We start from the raw sequence: 20,378 nt of genomic DNA, 5'->3' as shown, positions 1-20,378 counted from the left end.
AAAAGACGCCAAAAAAGATGCGATTTTTGAGCAAATTGAACTGTGAACATCTGCACAAACATAATTGAACCACACACAAAAAAAAAGGAAAATCAAGACCCATTGATTAAACCCAATAATTGAAGTTCAATTTCAAGAGAGAAAATTAAATTTACTTATAGTTTTCAGATGGCCCTGAAAGTCACTAGCTTTTGAAGTGAAAAAAAGCATAGAAAAATACAGAGTGCTGCGACTTGCGAAGAACATGTAGTGCTAATTGCTCAATCCAGGTGCAACTAATATAAAGTTTGAAGACGGTACTAATTTTGTAAATGGGTCATGGAACTCAAACCCTGAGGAGAAGAAGATGAAGCGCTCACGAATAGAACACCACCTCGATTTAACCACTAGGCCAAGACATTTTTTACAGCATTTGGCCGCAAAAGGAAAAAACACCCCTACAAATATTAAAAATACAATATCTTTATAAATACAAAGCCAAAAAAATACCAACGACTATCTTTCCAAACTCTACACACATAGACCCATTTTGCAATATTTTGGATTTTCATGAGAAATGCGAATGAATCTTAACCACATGATTGGATTAGAGTTATAACACTTGTTCATTGGAGTTATACCGTCCTAAAAAAAATTTGAGCCACAAAAAAATTTTGATTTTTTTCTTTTAATATTCCCCTTTTTGAGTTACATCACTTTTTCACTACAGTTGCATCACTTATTCACAGTGGCGGATCTAGAAATTCAGAAATGGGGGTACGGAATAATGAGCAACTAGATTCATAAAATATATCATTTTTCCTTCTCTAATCTTTGGCTATATTTTATTTTTTTGGAGCCAAATTTCGTCAACTTTAACCAAAATACCATTAATATATAAGAAAAAAATATCATATGATATAAATGACTCCGATAGATGATAAAGGTAATGAATTTGAATTCCGAGGAAATTTAAATAAATTATTATTTTGATATAGTCACATAATCATGTTAATGGAATAAGGTGAAAAATGGTTATTAGAAGATAAAATGATGACTTAATAAGTACATAGAAGTGATGAGATAAAAAAAATACAAAATAACCCGACAATTTTAATATAAGTTAGCAACTTTATATAGTTCATATTGGTGTATGTATAATAAGAATTGCATATTTAACTTATTTAGGAGGGCCTGAAAGAGTAAGAGGAAGAAAAAATGTTGCTAAAGAACATTTGAGAAAAAAGAAAGAGTAAGAAAAAAAAAAAAAAAGATTGAAAGGTAGATTACAAGAATTGAACATGCAACCTCACACTCCTTTATCAATTTCCTCTCCCTTACCAGTGAAACAAACACTAGTTTTGATAAAAGTCTGCATGTGTAAACTATATAAATCTGCTTTTCTAAATTAATGGGGGTACAGTTGTACCCATTGTACCCCCAGTGTATCCGCCCATGCTTATTCATAATAGTTATAACGCGTAAAATTCTTTCTCATTTCTCAGGTAAGTATGTATTCTCATATGAACTATATATATATATATATATATATATATATATATATATATATATATAATAATTATAGGGGAAGGATCCGCTGAAAACCACTCTTAGGCTGAAAACTGAAAACAAAGTAACTTTTAACCACTTTAGGGTAACTTTTAACACTTTTAGGGTAACTTTTGTCAGTTTTGGGGTAACTTTATTATATTAAGGATAGTTCTATATATTTCAAGGGTAACTTTATTTATTATAAGAATAACTATTACCATTTTCAAGGTAACTTTTTACCTTGAAATATATGTTAGTGAGAGGGGGGTAACAAATAGCTTTAAAACAGCAACTAATCACAATACTTTGGCAACTAATAACAATACTTTGTATGAATTTCGCCAAATATATGTTAGTGAGAGGGGTAACAAATAGCTTTAAAACAACAACTAATAACAATACTTTGGAAACTAATAAAAAACTTGACATAGGGTAACTTTTAAGTTTTCAACATATTTACACCAAAATCCACCAAAAATTCACAAGTCAAAAATCAGATCACGAGTACTGATATACTTCCGTAACAACTTTACTACTGCAGCACCGCTGTAAATGAATTTAGTAATGGTTTTTGTCTTATCCAAAGTTAGTGTAATTGAATCAGTCATTGCAATCTTGTCTAAGATAAGGGAGATGCAATGTGTAGCACTAATTGTCCAGAAAAGTGACCTGTACTTTTCAATCAGCTGCTTGCTAACTTCCTCTAAGCTATCTGATGAAGTGTGCGCAACAATTTGAACAACATTCTCAATGCCGACTTCCTCTAGAACAGCTTCGAGCAACACTTGCAATGCGTTATCACTCTTTGTCGAGGGTGAAACATCTGCTGATCTAAGGTAAATGGCCCCCCAACTACAACATCGATCAAGCTCCTACCCAAATGATCAGTCCACCCATCAAGCAGAAAACCTAATATGAACAATCAATCAGACACAATAATAATTGTATAAATTCGCAAATGAATAAGAGAGAGAGAGAAAAAGAGGGCAGAGATCAGAAAAAAAAAAAAAAGAAGAAGAAGAAGAGCAGTGTCGACTGCTGTGAAGCTCGTTGCTATGGCGGTGTTCTTCGTTTTCGCCATTGATTTGTTCAACCCACAAGTTTCTAGGGTTCGAATTCAAGCATTAGAATACATTAATCCATCTGAAATGGCAGATTTTGCCTTTGAATTATGCATACCTACCATGAATTTGATGAAGTTCATAGAAATCAAATGGTGAGAGGAGAGAGAATTTGGGGTTTTTTTTTTTAACGGGGAAGAGGATGAAGGGGGGGGGGTTTATTTTGGATTTTATGAGGGGAGGGACAAAGAATTCCAGCCCTTAGATCATCTTAGTAATATTATTTGATGGTCCAGATCTTCTGTTTTCAGTTTTCACATTAATGAGTGTTTTCACAAGATCCTATTCCTATATATATATATATATATATATATATATATATATATATATATATATATATATATATATATATATATATATATATATATATATATTATATATATATATATATATATATATATATATAGGACAAGATCACACGAGAATGCTCCTTACATGAGAAATGAGAACGAACCTCAACCACATGATTAACACTTATTCATTAGAGTTATATAATGCTCCTTACATGAGAAATGATAACGAATCTCAACCACATGATTGGATTAGGGTTACAACGTAACACTTATTCATTAGAGTTATATCTCGAAGAAAACTTTGAGCCAAAAAAGGAAAATATTTTTTATTTGGAGTTACATCACTTTTTCATTAGTGTTACATCACTTGTTCATTAGAGTTATAGCGCGTAAAATTCATTCTCATCTCTCATGTAAATATATGTATATGAACTCACTTATGTGTGTGTTTCCATTCTTTTGTCAACAAGTGTTTGATAATCTTTCTTTATAAAAGATATGTTAAATTTTTGTTTACAAACAAAATCAAACAGTGAAAATATATTTTCTTGATTTTCTAATAATTTAGAAGCGAATTTATCAACCAATTTACACACTTGCTTTTTAAGTAGAACAAAAGTAACATCTCCAATCTTGTCATAAATACTAACTTACATTTTAAATATGTAAAAATAACTAAAGTATCCTAATACATTTACCTATTTTGAGATTTATAATTTTACTGATTATTAATCACGTAAAAATTTCCTTCTTTTTCCCTCCCCAACCTTGCAAATACTGATTCTATAAATAACTAAATCCACTTCAAAACTGATAGCAACAAATGATTAGCAGTTTTTTGTTTATTCAAGAAATTGTCTTTTAACAATTCACCTACTTTGTGATTGATAATCTTACTAATTAATCATATTGCTTTATATTATTGATTAAAATATTGTAGATTATTAGATTGAATTATAATATAAGCATAAGTACATAAAATTTGAGCTTTTGACATTGTTACTAAAAGTAGCATTGTTTATAACTTGAGTTTACTATTGTTTACTAAGGTCTCGTTTGGTTCACACGGGAGTAATTTTTCATGGGAATTTACATTTCATGGGAAATTCTTTCCCTTGTTAATTTTTCTAGGAATTAGACAAAATTGTTTGGTTGCCACTATAGGAAACTGTATTTCCTAGGGAATCACTAACCAAGCATTATGTTGGGGTATTTCCTCTGATCACTCCCCTCTGATCCTTGAGGTCAGGGGTTCGATCCTTACCCCCAACATTATGTTGGGGTATTTCCTTAGCATGCTTTGCATGCTTTACCAGCCAATGTGCTGGTAGTTCCTACAAAGCTAGTAGCCTTGGTAGGGGTTAGCCCTTGGGCTGACTTAATTTTCCAATAAAAAAAAACTAACCAAGAGGGGGTTTGGTGAGTGATTTCCCATATTTCATGGGAAATTCTATTTCTCTTGGAATTTGTATTTCCTATGCTTCTCCCATTTTCCTCCAACCAAACACACCACCCATAATGTATTTCCTAGGAATTTGTATTTTCAAGAGAAATAGCTTCAAACCAAACAATACCTAACTATTTTTCTAATATTGTTGGAAAGTTACAACATATCTTTATTTCATTTTTTTCAATGGATTAAAAATTAATCTAACTATAGAATACAAGGTGATTTCAAATAAATATATTTCTACATGATCAATTTTTCAGCAATATGATTTGATTCATTTAAAATTCGGCAAGTAATCAATCTCAATTCTATGATCTATTAATTTTTCTTTATTGGGTTAATTTATATCTAATAAACAAATTACATGTCAAATAATTTTTTTTATCGAATTATTATTAATTTTTCGTATTTCTCATACACGCCAACGCTTACGCCAATTCAAATCTGAAATTTCTGTGTAGAAAAATAAAAAACTGAAATTTCGTATTTTCTCTCTCCTCTTCCTCTCGCTCGTGCTCGAGTTGCAGAAGCTCGTTCCAGGTTCTTCTTTTGTTCCTTAGATTAATCTACTTGTCCAGACGATTTTTGTTATTGTTGCGAATTTTGGTGTGAAGTTGCGATTTTTAGATCTGCTTCATGTGATTATTCATGCCATTGTTTTTATGCTGTTGTTATTGTTTGTTTCATGAATTCAACCTATTTTTTCTTTATCTCATATACTTGGTTATTTCATGTTTTTATGATTCGAATTTCTGGGTATAACTTGTTAATTCATGTTTGTTTGTTTAATTGTTTGTTTCATGGAACTAAATGATAACAAAATTTATGTTACAATTTGTAGATGGGCATATTTTCATGCCATTCTTCACTTGCTCTTGATTATTTCATAAGATCAATTTTTCAAGCTGCCCTCGCTCAGGGGCGGGCTTGGTATTTTGCTAGTTGCTACCATAATAGTGATGCCAATAAAGTTGTTTCATTTTAAGTAAATTGTCAAGGATGAAGAGTTTGGAGCAATTTTAGAAGTACCAACTATTGAATGATAGTTTACTCACATTTCTTGAAAGAGATCTTTTTCCTCGATTTAGCGACGATCATGTATTGCAATGCTTTCAAAGCATCCACCTTTAGAGGGAAGGGGACTCTAGGTAGTCAACTGATAATTAGTTTGTCTTTGCTTGAGGAATATGATAGGTAGTTTGTTAGGGAGATATTCTATATAAAGGAGTAAGTTAGAGAAGGAGAGAGGAATGTTGAAAATTGTGGACAGAAATTAGTAGTTTGTAGTTTGGGAGAGTTCCATTCCTCTCGAGAGATTGGCGAAGGCTGTAATTTGTGATCAGTCAATTTGCTTAGCATTAATTCAGTCATATCTTGCTTGTTTTCCCTTAATCCTTGTTCTTCCTTCTCTTAATCTGTATACTCTGCCCTTAATTTCTCGGTTTTGGTTATTAAGCTAAGTGGACCCTTAGCATAATCTGATTGCAAACTGTGAGAAATGTGCTTAGGACTTAGGTAAAGTAGTAAGCATATACCTCATTTCCCATTGCTGCTTATGTGATTATAATCACTACTCAAATTTCTCTTTTTAATGCTAATCAGCCAATGCATTTGGTGATAGGATTTGGGTAGTTTTACTACATTTCAATCCAACAGAAGATGGGTGGTGGTAGTTGTTTTATGTGCTTGTGTGCGATTTGGTCAATATTGTAGCATTTGGCATCACCTCTCTGCTCACTAATTTCAGAATCTTATATTAATTGCAGGTCCCGATTGGCGATCTAGAATGATTTGGGATGCAAACTTCTTCAGTTGTCGTTTCGTGGAGGAGCTTTCGCTTCTTTTGCTCCTCCACTTTGGGTCTGAAAAGATCTCAGTCCATCCCTCCTCAATCACTAGAACTTGGAAACCTTCTCCTTGCAGCCCATATCACCAAAAGTTTGCATCAATCTGGAACGCAGAAGCTTGACGCTAACTCCATAACTCTCTCTGAGAGTCTTATCTTGCATGTCCTTAGAAAGACCTCCATTGATCCTTTCAAAAAGATTGATTTTTTTATGTGGTGCTCTGACAGGCATGGTTTTAGACACTCTGCACAAATTTATTCCCAGATTTTCCGTGTACTTTGTCGTTCTAAGAGTTGTTTTTACCTTAATGATCATGTGGTAAATGATTTATTTAGTGCAATGAAGCAAGACGGTGTCCTTATTGATTCAGCCACCTTTAAGCTTCTGCTTGATGCTTTTATCCATTCTGGTCAGATTGATTCTGCTCTTGGTGTTCTTGACCAGATGGAAGATTTAGGAGCTACCCTGAACCCGCAGATGTATAATTCTGTTGTTATTGCTTTGGTTCGAAAAAACCAGCTCCGTTTAGCTTTGACTATGTTTAACAGACTACTAGAAATGTCCAGTGGTTGTGGAGCTCCTGATCTCTGTGAGCCTGTTGCCTGTAATGAATTGCTTGTTTCTCTTCGAAGAGCTGAAATGAAGGAAGAGTTCAAGAAAGTATTTTCCAGTTTAAGGGATAATAAAATTGCTTTGAACACGTGGGGTTATAATATATGTATTCATTCATTTGGGTGTTGGGGCGACCTTGAGACTTCACTCCGTCTTTTTAGGGAGATGAAGGAATCAAGTGATGGTACTTGTGATGGTCCAAATTTGTGTACGTATAACAGCCTCATCCATGTACTTTGCTTGGTTGGCAAGGTGAAGGATGCACTAATAATTTGGGAAGAGCTAAAATATTCAGGTCATGAGCCTGATGCTTTCACCTATCGTATCCTAATCCAGGGCTGCGCTAAATCATATCGGATTGAAGATGCTACTAAGATTTTTAATGAAATGTTGTGCAGTGGGTTTCAACTAGATACTGTTGTTTACAACTCTCTCCTAGATGGTTTTCTCAAGGCTAGAATGCTCAATGAAGCCTGTCAACTTTTTGAGAAGATGACCCAAGAAGGGGTGAGAGCAACTTGTTGGACATATAATATTTTGATTGACGGGCTGATTAAAAATGGAAGGGCTATAGCTGGCTGCACACTTTTCTGGGATTTAAAAAAGAAAGGGCAGTTTGTTGATGGCATTACTTATAGCATCATCATTTTGTATCTTTGTAGGGAGGGCCAAATGGAAGAAGCCTTGCATCTGGTGGAAGAAATGGAAGGCAGAGGTTTTGTTGTTGATTTGGTGACTATAACTTCACTCTTAATTGGACTTTATAAGCAAGGTCAATGGGATGCAACAGAACGATTGATGAGGCACATAAGAGATGGTAATTTAATATATAATGTTCTAAGGTGGAAAGCTAATATGGAAACATCAATGAAACATCAGCAGAAGAAAAGAGAGGATTGCATCCCTATTTTCCCAGCTGAAGGAAATTTTAGTGAAATTGTAGATTTGCTCTCAGTTGAAGGTAAAGCAGATAGCGACATAGGATCAAGTGATGATGAATATTCAGATTGGGAGTCGGGCCGTGCCAATGTGGATGATGAGTGGTCATCATCCCCTTACATGGATCAATTGGCGAAAGAAGTCAAATTTGATGGCCAATTTTTCAAATGGTTCTCCTTGTCAAAGGGTCGACGAGTTCAAGCAAAAGGGATGAAGTCTTTTGATATTGACATGATTGATACATACATGTCCATCTTTTTAGCAAAGGGCAAGTTGAGCATAGCTTGCAAACTATTTGAGATATTTACTGATATGGGTGCTGATGCTGTGAGTTACACATACAACTCCATAATGAGTTCATTTGTGAAGAAGGGTTATTTTGATCAAACATGGGGAATTCTCCATGAAATGGGTGAGAACCTTTGTCCAGCTGATGTAGCAACATATAACATTATCATTCAAAGTTTGGGAAAGATGGGAAGAGCAGATCTGGCTAGCTCCATTCTGAATAAGCTTGTCAACGAGGGTGGGTATCTTGATATTGTTATGTACAATACTCTCATGAATTCTCTTGGGAAGGCAGGTAGAGTCGATGAAGCCTTGAAGCTCTTTGAGCAAATGAGGAAAAGTGGTATAAACCCCGATATTGTCACATTTAATACACTAATTGAAATCCATACAAAGGTGGGCAGGCTAAAGGATGCACACAAATTCCTAAGGATGATGCTAGATGCTGGCTGTTTACCAAATCATGTGACTGACACAATACTGGATAAGCTCGGGAAGGAGATGAAGGAGGAGAAGTTTCGGCATAAGAAAGCACCGAGCAATAGCGTTGATTAGGATGATTTTTCTCCACTGGCAGTCGTGACACCGGTTCTTGTTTGCATTGTTTGCTGAGACCAGGAAACCTAACAGGTAAAGTGATGTTAATGTATCTTGTTTTATTTCACAAAGAAATTATCTAGCTGGCTAACCTTACCTAGTCTAATCCGTAGAAGCTACTCATGTACTATACTTCACTACAATGAGCTAATGATGACTTTAGACAAACATTTGATTTACACATAGATTGAAATGAGACTAGTTTTTTCTCCGATTTCTCTATGAAGTTACGACCCACGCCCACCCATTACTTCTTTCTCAAGTTATTCTCGCTCCTTAATCTTTGTGTCAGAGCAATGTCAAGTAAGCTTTGGGACGGAGGGAGTAAAAGGAAGGGGGAAAAAATGGTTGCAACATCTTATAACAAGCTTAAACGGGGTATATGTTCATATATTTCTGGTCTCTGTCTCTGTTATGACTATAGTATGCTGCTTGAGCCTTGAAGTCAAGTGAGACTTTCCTCGAGTTACTGAGATCCTCCATAGGTGTCTATAAAGGGTATTCTGAGCATGACTTGTTCGTGCTCGGGGCCATTAATGTTGTATTGAGTATCATCTTATATTTCTCATCGTTGAATGACATTAGAGGACCTGTTTCCGTCTTCAATGATATGTTCAGCTGGATGTTAGAAAGGTAACATGGGCGTAGTACACAACCTTCTATATTGGCTTCTTTATCTAACGTCAGTGTAAGCTGTATAAATCTATGTTACTCCGGCACCTTCATTTACCTAAAAAACGGGGTGTCATGTCGTTTCCGACACAACACTTTACTTGGATACTTCATTTAACTTGATTTTTTTCTACAAAGTAGCCGAGTCGGACACTTGGACCTCCGTATCTGAGTATACTCAATCCGTGTCTGAGTAACATAGGTATAAATCCTAGGTTACATCGAGATTTGAGAGCCTGAATGGCTTTTGCCAAAGGTAATTTTGAAGCTTTTGCCTTGTGTCATCTATATTCCCATAGTTGAGTGGAACACACACACTATGTAAATCGTCTTTGAGTTTTCACGACATTACCTCTAGCCTCCTATTATATAGCTATGATACTTTTCTTACAAAACCATATAGATATAACTTTATTACTATTATATCATTAACTGGATTGGCGTTAAGAGATTTTCCTACAAATTTTACCAATATTCTCAATTGGCACCAAGATTTGTCTCGTATCAATGTGTGAGCCAACCTTTGAAATAGGCCACGCACCTTTATAGGCCTTAAGAGATTTGTCTCGTATCAATCTTTCCTAACTACTAATTATAGCAAAATCCGAACTTTAAACTAAAAAAAGTTATTACGTACAATCATAAAGAAAAACTACAACCCCCTCCAGGTCAAAATTACCTTTAAAACAGCATAAAAACCTAATTATCAAAAGATTAAAACAACATTTGGTTGATGAATTCATATATTGTCAAAATAATCGCATCTACAACGGACAACCCTGTTTACAAGACTGCACAGCGACTAACATGTACAGGAAAAAGAGCAAGGTAGCCAATATTAGTTTCATCTACAAACCTCTTCTTGTTCTACTTACTCCTATTTTTCTATATAACTGTTACTGCATTTTCGAATGACAAGACTAACAAAGTTATCCCTTTTAGAGCAGCTACAATTTGCTCCATCACCTTCTGTCTGATCCACTGACACTACAGTTTTCTGCATCAAAACAAATTTACTCAGATCAGCAAGTACTAAGAAACCACCATCAAGTATAATAGCTCTTAGATAGGGAACACGGTCAGTTGACATGTTAATACAAAGACAATATACGGGAACATATACGACCAAGCTTGCTTGGTGGAGGTCACAAGCTCGAATCTCACTACCTACTTGTGCTTGGGAGTAGGCGTTAACTTGTGTAGGTGGGCTGGTTAACCTGAGCGAGATGCTGGTCGAATAGGGTCCTTCTTCTTACAAATGGGTCTCCAATAGGGGCCCAAAAAAAATAAAAAAAATACAGGAACAAATACAGTTTCACGGAGTACACTCAGTCTTAGAAGCGAGCAAGAATATGTTTACGGGATATTATTGATAAAAACTTTCTTCAATTCTTAATTCTTAAGCAGCTAGTTACTCAGGGACCAAAAATTATTATGCTTAGGAGGATATTGAGACGGATAAACATCACCTATATGCAGTTAACACCATAGTCATTAATACAAAGCTAATAGAATGTGTTTTCTCAGCTCGTATCTACATCATCTAGTATGGTGTTTGGTGTTTCGCTCAAGGGACACTCCATAACTTGTCATGAAGCATATAATCGAACAAAGGCATGATCAACTGAAGGAATTTTCCAGCGTAAATAAAACAAGATAGTAATCCATTACAAGAATTACCAATTTATCATAGCTGTAAAATACACAAGTTTCTTTATTCGTCAAACTTTGACCACTATTTAGGCTATGTTTAGTTCACCTGAAATTTTCTGATCTGAACTTATCTGATCTGAACTTATTTTTTCTGATCTGATCTGAACTGATCTGATTACAAGATCTTATCTTTTAGATTTTTCTCAATATATAAGAAAAAATATAGTCAGTGGGGTCTTGTTTGATTCGTCTCAATGAGTACTTTATTAATATTCAATTATTATAATTTTTACTAATATGTAATGAAAGATATAATAATTTTTAAATATAAGCATGATCCGAACTAATCTGATCTGAACTTATTTTTTCTGATCTGATCTGATCTGATTAGATCTGAAATAAGCAAAAATAAGGTGAACTGAACATAGCCTTAGTATTTACCCAGAATATGTTAAAAACTTGGTTCCGTACATTGTCTTATGTGTCTCTAACAAACACTAAAAATTAAAATGATATTATGTTGACAAATTAATGATAAAAACAGATATAGAAATCATAAATTTTTTGAATAAGCGGTCTAATTGTAACATAAAATTAGACGAATTCAAGACTGAATTTTTCTAACAAACCTATTTCATTTCACTCTAACAGAACACTATCCTAGTCACCCCTTCTCTTCTCCTTCCTTATTTTTTTTCTTGATTATCGAACTACAATAGATATTTTCAAAAAAAATAACTCAATAGTTTTACCAAACGAATTAAACTAATCACTAAATGAATTAGAAAATGTCAAAACTGAATAGATTGAATTGGTCACGAAATAGATTAACCTGATCCCTAAATATATTAAACTAGTTACTATATTAGAAAATGTGGCATATTCTCCTATTAATATTGGGCTTATGACATGCGTAATATTAGTTAAAATTAGGCATCTCTTACAGGACCAACCGAGTAATAGATACACTTCCACACTAATCATATGTTCTTTAACTCTTGCCATGCAAAACTTAATAAAATGAAAAACCCCAAATGATGATTTTGTTTCAATATACATACAGTAACAGATTGTGCAATTCAATACCAAAATGTAGATGCTGTAATTATTATCAAGCGGAGGAAGTGTGAATCATCACAGGCTCACAGTGCATACCAACCTAGTAAATCAATTGAAACGAGACTAGAGTCTTTACAACTTAGGAAAGACGAGTACATATCAGGTTAGATATTTCAATCCAATAGCTCTCTTAGTGGTGGCAATGAGATGAGACAGCTCGCGAGCTACTCGAAATCGATTCGGTCAAAACTCGATCAAAGCTCGACTCGAGTAAGCTCGACTTGAGACGTTGGTGAGGTGAGTTGAGCAACTCGATACTCGATTCGAAAACTCGTGAGAAGTTTGAAGACCCAATTATCAATAGCAAAATACTTAAATTCAACATTTCTCTACCTTATTGTTACTTTTAACATAAGACAATGCAAGCTACTCTATACCTACTCGGTCAAAGCTTGGTCAAAACTCGACTCGAGTGAGCTCAACTCAACTAAAACTGGACTCAAAATGCTAAGGAGTCGAGCTAGCTCAAACTCAAACTCGAACTCAACTCGCATCATTATCACCTGTTCTCTAATGGTTTTCATTCCAATATCACTATTTTTTCACAGAAAAGATGCACCTTATTTTTTTGATGTGTTCCTGAAATGCCCTTAGATCACCCCCAAAGCAACAAATACCCCAATATCAAAAGACCAATTTCAAGCTCAAAAATAATTCACGCACACAGCTACACACATTTCATCAACTAAATACTTAAAGATTAAGGGACTACATCTAGTACCACTGTACCAGCATGATAGTTATGCTAAATGATATTCTCTACTTCCACACATTTCATCAACTAAATACTTAAAGATTAAGGGACTCCTATCCACAATTTCATCTTGCGCCCACCAGTTCAAGTGTTCGAGCAATATGAATAACTGAACAAGTAGGGAGGCACTGAAGTGGTTGATGCATCATTTGCATTGCATCCGAAAAAGAAGTCTCCATCACTCCATATCCACTTGCCTCCCACTATAATCTCAACATAGCAATGTCAAGCTAATGCTTCACAATAACGGTTAACTATGGAATCATAACAAAGCAGTGAAACAATTAGCATCGTAATCACTAGAGTTGCTTAAGGCCAGTGAGGACAGAGATCCACAGCCATATGTTCACCTACCACAGAGTTTACACTCCATACAATGACAACGAACTAATGTCCTTAAGCTAACATGCAAAGATTTCAGCACATAGGTAGCACATATAGATGGAACTTACACACATGAGGAGCATACCTAAGATATAACATTTTCTTGAAGGTTGAGCAAGGATACAGTGGTGTCAATTAAAACTAATCCACCATAATCCTTACTCAGCAAAATGTTTGAAGAAGACGTTTTCAATATCAATATCCAGTTTCATACCCCTCAATGGTTCCAGTTTTTGCAGCACCACGCTCTACTTTGACCATCTGCTTGTAACACTTAACTATCTTCTGATCCAGCTCATAGTAAAATTCCATCTTTTCCAGGGGCTTCATATCAAGGTCGATAAAATATGCCTAAAAGAGAGCAAAATACATGAGACTATGAAAAAGAAAATGAAAATAAGAGTCCATACTAGCCGAAACAGTCTAGGATAAGTGTCAAGCATACTCTTGGATGAAGCTAGAACATCACAAATCACAAGGAACTAGGGAGGCAAATAAATTATAATGAACAAATAAATTATATATATATTCATATTGTCAACAGAACATATCATATGTGTTTCAAAATGTCTCAAATTTCTTAAGCATTTTTATTCAACCCAACTCAATACTGGATCATAACTTCATAAGGTATGGTCTTTTCCTGTGACATTATACGACTAGTGTAACTTGAATATATGTACTTCCTCTGTTAGTTTTAAACGAAACATGGGTGAAACGACACTATTTATTGATCAATTTTGACTCCAATTTATCGCCATTATATAAAGAAAAACATAGTCAAGTGGAATCTTGTTAGATTCGTCTCGATGCATACTATCAAATTATCTTTTTTATATTTTTTACGTGTGCACAACTAAATATATTAATGATTAAAGAAGCACGTTGAGTTGCATGAAAAAGCAAACGTTTCGTTTAAAACAGAATGGAGGAAGTATATATATATATATATGCGTAAACCAGAATGGAATCATTACCTTGACATCGAACCTTTGCTTTGTTGATTCTAGGCATATGGTTCTATAGTGGGATTCTGGATCATCATCTTCCCTTGGACGGAAACTAATCATTAGACTACAGTCCTTAGCTGTTGCAGCTATTAAGTAGTCCCTTACAATCTTCACACTCTCCTCTAAAGAAATGGCATGCAACGAGCTATATTTTTCTAATTTCCCAGATTCACCAGAATCTCTACATATCTTGCAGGGCTCTGAAACAACATCATAGTAAGCATGAATCGCCCCTTCCACATCAAATTTGTCAAGCTTTTGGACTTCAAGTAGCCTATCAAGTACACCTAATTTAACTATTGCTTCAATTACAAGATGCACAAAACTACTTGTACGCAACCCATCTTCTCCGTGTATGAAAGATTTAAGGTGATCTTCAAATGCTTCAGCTTTAACAAGGTTTGTCCCATATATTAGCGAACCATTAAGAAAAACACGCAGATTATTCTGTGGAGTTGCACAGAGAGCCTTGAGAGCTTTATGTATCCGTTCCCTTGATCCAGAGTATAAATCCAAGGGATCATATTCGCTCAACTGTTGTACCTGAGAAACATACAGAACCATGTCTCAGTGAAAGTGTAAGCCAGATAATCAACATTAAAGTTAAAATGGGTGGAAAGTAACGGCTTTACTATGTGTTGGTACATGATCACAACTTGATTATATGACAATATTTCCTTGAACAAAAACAGTCAAAGGAGCAAATAAGGCTTACCTGAAGTTGTTGCAGCTTGAGAACTTGGTGCATTTTAAAACGAGTGACATCCTTCTTGATGGAAGTTTCATCAGCTATAAAGCTTGAAGATGGAAGAAAGCCACACTTGGGCTGTGTATGGACAAAAGAGTAATTACAAGACTGATAGAATCAAGGTTTCACTAATATATCAATCGAGGATTAATTATCGATAAAAGAGGGCGGGGGGGATGTGCCATACATATGGTAATAAAACAACCTTAATTTCCACAGATATGCACGGTACTCCTTTGAATGTGCCTACAAGATAACGAACCAAGAACGCTTTAGACTGTAAATTAACGAAGGCAATGATCAATCCCTTCTCTTCAAGGTACATGCTGAACACTTGTTATTTTCTACCAAAAGTAGGCACAGAGCATTTATAAATGATAAAATCAGTTAAAGTTGAATCACACTGTTTCCAGATCAGAAGAAGCAACAAACAAGGATTATTATATCTAAACCCTAGCAGGCTATAGCACACAAATGCCTTCAAATTGTCTTTCTGATACTGTATCCAGATCTTTTCAATGTTAGTTAAGCAAATATTCAATATTTGGATGACATGTATGCGTCTTTTTCTTAAGTAATAACATACCATATCATATTTCTTCCTCTAACAGACTATTACCAACTTGATATAGGGTGTGAAAAATCATGGTATCTACTACCAGTATGGAATCAGACACAAATACCATCATATTAGAAGTCAATGGACAGATTTTGTAGGTTTGGTCACACAAAGTATGGAAAACTCAGGTCTATATTGCATAAATAGGAATGAAATGGAGAAGCAAAATGATAAAAAATTCATTAATGTTTCTTATTGTTACTTACTATCTGGATATACTGAATGATCTGACATTAGCAGCACAGAATCAGCACAAGAATCAACTCTGGCAGCTTTTACTCTCCAACCTGGGCGCTGGAAGAGAACATTTCTTTCAACCGACTCCAAAAATTCCCTTGAGACCAGAATTCGTACCTGAAAGTTTGACAGAAGTCAAGATCATGTGAGCCATTAGAATGTCCATAATTATCTAATATCCTGAATCGTGAATGGGTCAATTACAATCAGGACTGAGCAGTAATATCAGTGATGCAAATTTAAAGCACATGCTGCACTACCAGACTTTTCTTCTAGAAATCCAAATAAAACAGAAAATTGAGATACTTGTCATGCCCAAATATACGTTGTGGTGGCTCTATGGTGGACCAAGAGCATAACTTTTGATGATATAAAAGTAACATTATCAAACCACACTCCACATCTAATGGGAAAAGGAAATTTGATGTTGTTATATAGTTCACAAATGGCCATAATTTTTAATAAAAATTGTAGCAACTTAGGGAAAAAGGAACTCACATATGGCCATTTAAATTTGAGCACTTTCTACAGAGCTTGTAAATTTGAGCACTTTCTACAGAGCTAGTAAATTTGAGTCCCATAACAAACAGAATAGCATTTCAAATTTCTTTCCTTTCTCCAGGTTATGGTCATCTAAAGTTCCTCCTATCCAATCTAATCCTACTTTTCAATATGCTTCAGAACACGTGCAAGTCTAACTCTAAGATATGCAGAGTATCATGACGAATATATACTTAACATTCATGCATACGGCTAGCAATGGCATATTTTAAGCACATTTCATTAGTTACAGTGCAATGTGGAAAAAAAGAGAGCCTACAAACAGGACATAGACAAACTGAAGTTACAAAAACCCCTAACAGGTAGCATAGACACAAGCCATAGACAATTGTAAGTGACCAACATACCCCAGGATCAACAAACTCAGATCCTAACAGTGGGATCATCACACACTTTACATACAACTGTTCAGCAATTTCCCTGTTTGGGGATGTAACAATAGCTCCATCATCTTTCCAAACGATGCATTCATGCTTGGACACAACAGAGCTTCCAGTATCATAATTTGACCCATTCCTCAAAGCCTTCTGCACCCGTATTATTTTTCCACTCTGTGCAAGCATGGAAACTGATCAATAAACTCATATAAGTTCATAAAGCATGCAAAATCAACTGCATCAGCTGATCTAAATCTTGCGGGCTCATATATACAAGTAGACCCCTATTTAAGATTGGGTACAGCACGCACTTTCAAGAACTTACAAAAGATTGGGATTGTAAAGTTTGTGGGGAATAGACAGAATAGTACAGAGCTATTCTCCCCATCTAATTATCCAGCTAGGACAGAAGTAAAAAGAAGCAAGATATCTCTTGCATAACTAGCTTATTTTTTAAAAGGAAAAAAACTAAAGTATAAAGGGATTGTGAAGACTACCTACAAAAAAAGTTTAAATTACATAGATGAAGGTATTTTTTTTAGATGAAGATATTTGAAAAAACAATAAAAAAAAAAATTATAACATATATATTGCTTCACTCATCCAATTGCTACATTAGTCTGCATCCTTATTGATGATATATCACTCATCAAATATGGACGTCGTACGGAGTAGCTCTTATTAGCCTAGACAATTACATATTCTATTCTTAAGTTCTTCATCCTTTCACACCCAAGTATAAATCCCTAATTGGAATCCTCCCTTGTTTTTGTTCCTCATGGTTGGTTTTTTACAAATTTAAATGCACATTTTTTATAAATTTCTGTTAGTCTTTTACAATACCATCTAGATGACAACACTATAAGAGAATTTCAGTTTAAGAGAAGCTGGAGATTTTGTAAAATTCAGTCAAACATAAACATGGCATGCCCATTATAACATCATGCAATACGATTCATATCCTTAATAAACACAAGAGTATATCAAGTGGCATTTCTTGTAACAAAAAAGAAAGTCGTATGCACACGAAAATCAAATGTTGAATATATAGTCTACCCATATACTTGTATAAAGTCTATGCATTGAATATGCAATCATAGTTGGTGAATATACAAAAGGAGATTTGTGTTATAGTTTGTTGCATTAATCTAGGATATTAACTCGCATCGCTCCCAATATAACGAACAATTGGTCTTGTAAGAGACTGCCTAATTTTAACTTAAAAATTAGGCATGATCCAAACCCAATATTAAGATGAGAACATGCCAACTTTTTTTTTTTAATATAGTGACTAGTTTAATTTATTTAGGGATCAGGTTAATCTATTTCATGATTAGTTTAATCTATTCAGTAATGACATTCTTTAATTTATCTAGTAACTAGTTTAATCTCTTTAGTAAGACTATCGAGTCAGTTTTTAGAAATTATCTATTGTAGTTCGATAATCAAGAAAAAAAAAGAAAAGGGATGACTAGGATAGTGTTGGGTTGGAGTGAAATGAAATGGGCTTGTTAGAAAAATTCAGCCTTGGATTCGTGTGTTAAAATTAGACTGCCTATTCTAATAATTTGTGTATAACGAAAGACGATGAGAATTCAGAACATACAAAAGCAGGAGAAGATCCAGAGTAGGCAAGAACTAGATTAACGGCTCCTTCTCCTCTATAAATCCAATCACTTGCATCCTTCTCCTCCAACATTAACTCCATTCTGCAAAACAATCAACAGATTTCAGCCAGTGGCGGAGCCAGGATTTTCAGAGTGGGGGGACAAAATTCGACCGTCAAACATTCGGAAAAAAAATATGTAAAAAAATACAACACAAGTTGTTTAATACTTAATATTTTACATTGAAAATACCAAAATACTTGTAGTCTTACCATCTGAGAAATATGACAAAAAAAAAATAAACTAATTAGCAATTTATAATTGATAAACATTAATCAATTACATATCAAAGTATTCCTCTTCAAACCAAACTATTCAATTTTTCAATTATAAATCAACTCATATTTATAGTTTCCCAATTAGAAATTTCAAATTACAAACTAACAATTTCCTAAATCATGAGTTCATGACCAATTCCAATTTCCAAATCAACAACAATTCAACAAATCAATCAACAACCATAAATCCACAATCACAAATTAACATTTCACAAATATCATAATTCAATAATTCACAACCAAACAATGTAAATTGTAAATATAAAATATTACCTTTAAAAAAACTAAAACTTAGGGTTAGTTAAGAAAACTTACAAACTGTCTGAAAAATGTAATGGCGGCCGGCGAGTCGGATAGTCGACGACGGAGACGCGTCGGCGGTGTAGGTGGCGGTGCGCGGTTTCGCTTCGCTTCAGCCGTCGGCCGTCGCAGGACTCGCAACTCTTCGCTTCCTATTCGAGACTTCGAGTGTTCGTGACTTGTCTTCGCTCCTCACCGGTCGTCGTCGTCGGCTCCGACGACTGTAAATCTCCAGACTCCAGTCGACCGTCGACGTCTTGTCGTCTTCCTCACTCTCTCTCTTCCTCAGTCTCTCTCAGTCTTTTCAGCACTGCAATTCATAATTATTTTTCATAAATTGCTAATTCAAACAAATTCAACCACAATTTAATTTCTGCTAATCTAATAAACTAAAGAAACAATCTCTAAGAAATTCACAATTCACAATTACATAGTAGTTCACAATTTAAAATTCACTGATCAAAATAATACGAAAAAGCGAAATGAAAGGAACTTTTTCAAAATAAATAAATTGAACTGACCTTTAGATTCACTTCAAAATTTAAGGAAAAATGCAAGAATTCTTTTGAATAAACCCAAAACTGCAAAATTACGAGGAATCAAAAAATTCGGTTGAAGAAGTTGAAAATTCTCGCAGAGAAAAAATGAAGTGCAGAAAAAAGTGAATCAAAATTGAGAATTGAAAATGAAGACAGAATATGAAATTATTCTGGTTGTATTAAACACGCTAATATTAAGTAATCTGCATGTGATTCTCTTGTATAAAGAAGCAAAAAGAAAAGAGTGCGTCAGATTTTCAAAAGATTCAGCAGTTGAAGATCACTTTGCATTATTTTAAAGAAGAAAAGGAAAGGATGCTGCTATTTTTAGATGGAGAATTGAAAAATATCTTCTTTTTTTCTTTTGAAAATGTTTAAGTCAGCTTTTAAGAATACCAGTTTGAAAGAGAGGTCATTTCTTCTGAAGAAGTATTGTCCGATATACCGGGGGTAAACTTGTAATTTCGTCTATAAAGCAAGGGCAAAAACGTAATTACGCGAAAAAGAACAGGTGTTAGAAAAGTTAGCAACAGTTATCTTGCCCGTTTGAAGAAAACAGAGAAGAAGCATAAGAAATGTATTATTAAGGGCAAAAAGTAACACAAAACTATAATTAAATTACCTAAACAAACAAATTATGGTAGACATGGAAATAAAATGCAGAGAAGCAGAAGAAATGCATGGCTATGTAGGAGACAAGCTCCAAGCTTGTGGTAGAAGAAAGGAGAGAGGGAGATGATGGGCGGTGGTGTTGTTGGGTTTGCCTTCTTTTCTTTTTTTCTT

General features: G+C 34.5%; 2 protein-coding genes across 4 annotated transcripts; one reads left to right on the top strand and one right to left on the bottom strand.

The window, feature by feature from the left end:
- The first annotated feature begins 4,788 nt into the window (after positions 1–4,788).
- Positions 4,789–8,897, top strand: LOC125491534 (pentatricopeptide repeat-containing protein At4g01570-like). Its single transcript, XM_048639623.2, has 2 exons — positions 4,789–4,934; positions 6,161–8,897. Exon 2 carries the CDS (start codon positions 6,191–6,193, stop codon positions 8,633–8,635), a length of 2,445 nt encoding a protein of 814 aa, XP_048495580.1. The 5' UTR covers positions 4,789–4,934; positions 6,161–6,190; the 3' UTR covers positions 8,636–8,897.
- Positions 8,898–9,959: 1,062 nt separating this feature from the next.
- LOC104889576 (inositol-pentakisphosphate 2-kinase) lies at positions 9,960–19,366 on the bottom strand. Of its 3 annotated transcripts, none has more exons than XR_008969341.1 (9): positions 19,072–19,366; positions 18,418–18,520; positions 16,782–16,985; positions 15,843–15,990; positions 15,223–15,263; positions 14,985–15,095; positions 14,237–14,812; positions 13,345–13,610; positions 9,960–10,346 (listed from the first exon to the last, which is right to left on the bottom strand). XR_008969341.1 is itself a non-coding variant. In XM_057394949.1 (9 exons), exons 2-9 carry the CDS (start codon positions 18,517–18,519, stop codon positions 10,337–10,339), a joined length of 1,329 nt encoding a protein of 442 aa, XP_057250932.1. In that variant the 5' UTR covers position 18,520; positions 19,072–19,366; the 3' UTR covers positions 9,960–10,336. The 3 variants fall into 3 exon arrangements, 2 of the variants coding, with proteins under 2 accessions (XP_057250932.1, XP_048495586.1); XM_057394949.1 differs by having other exon boundaries at positions 13,474–13,610; XM_048639629.2 differs by lacking the exon at positions 9,960–10,346 and having other exon boundaries at positions 13,152–13,610.
- Between the last annotated feature and the right edge of the window lie 1,012 nt (positions 19,367–20,378).

The sequence above is a fragment of the Beta vulgaris genome, chromosome 1 (assembly GCF_026745355.1).
Source record: "Beta vulgaris subsp. vulgaris cultivar EL10 chromosome 1, EL10.2, whole genome shotgun sequence".
NCBI classification, from domain to species: Eukaryota; Viridiplantae; Streptophyta; class Magnoliopsida; order Caryophyllales; family Amaranthaceae; genus Beta; species Beta vulgaris.
The sequence above is the reverse complement of the archived record's forward strand: the minus strand, read 5'-3'. Positions and strand labels throughout refer to the sequence as shown.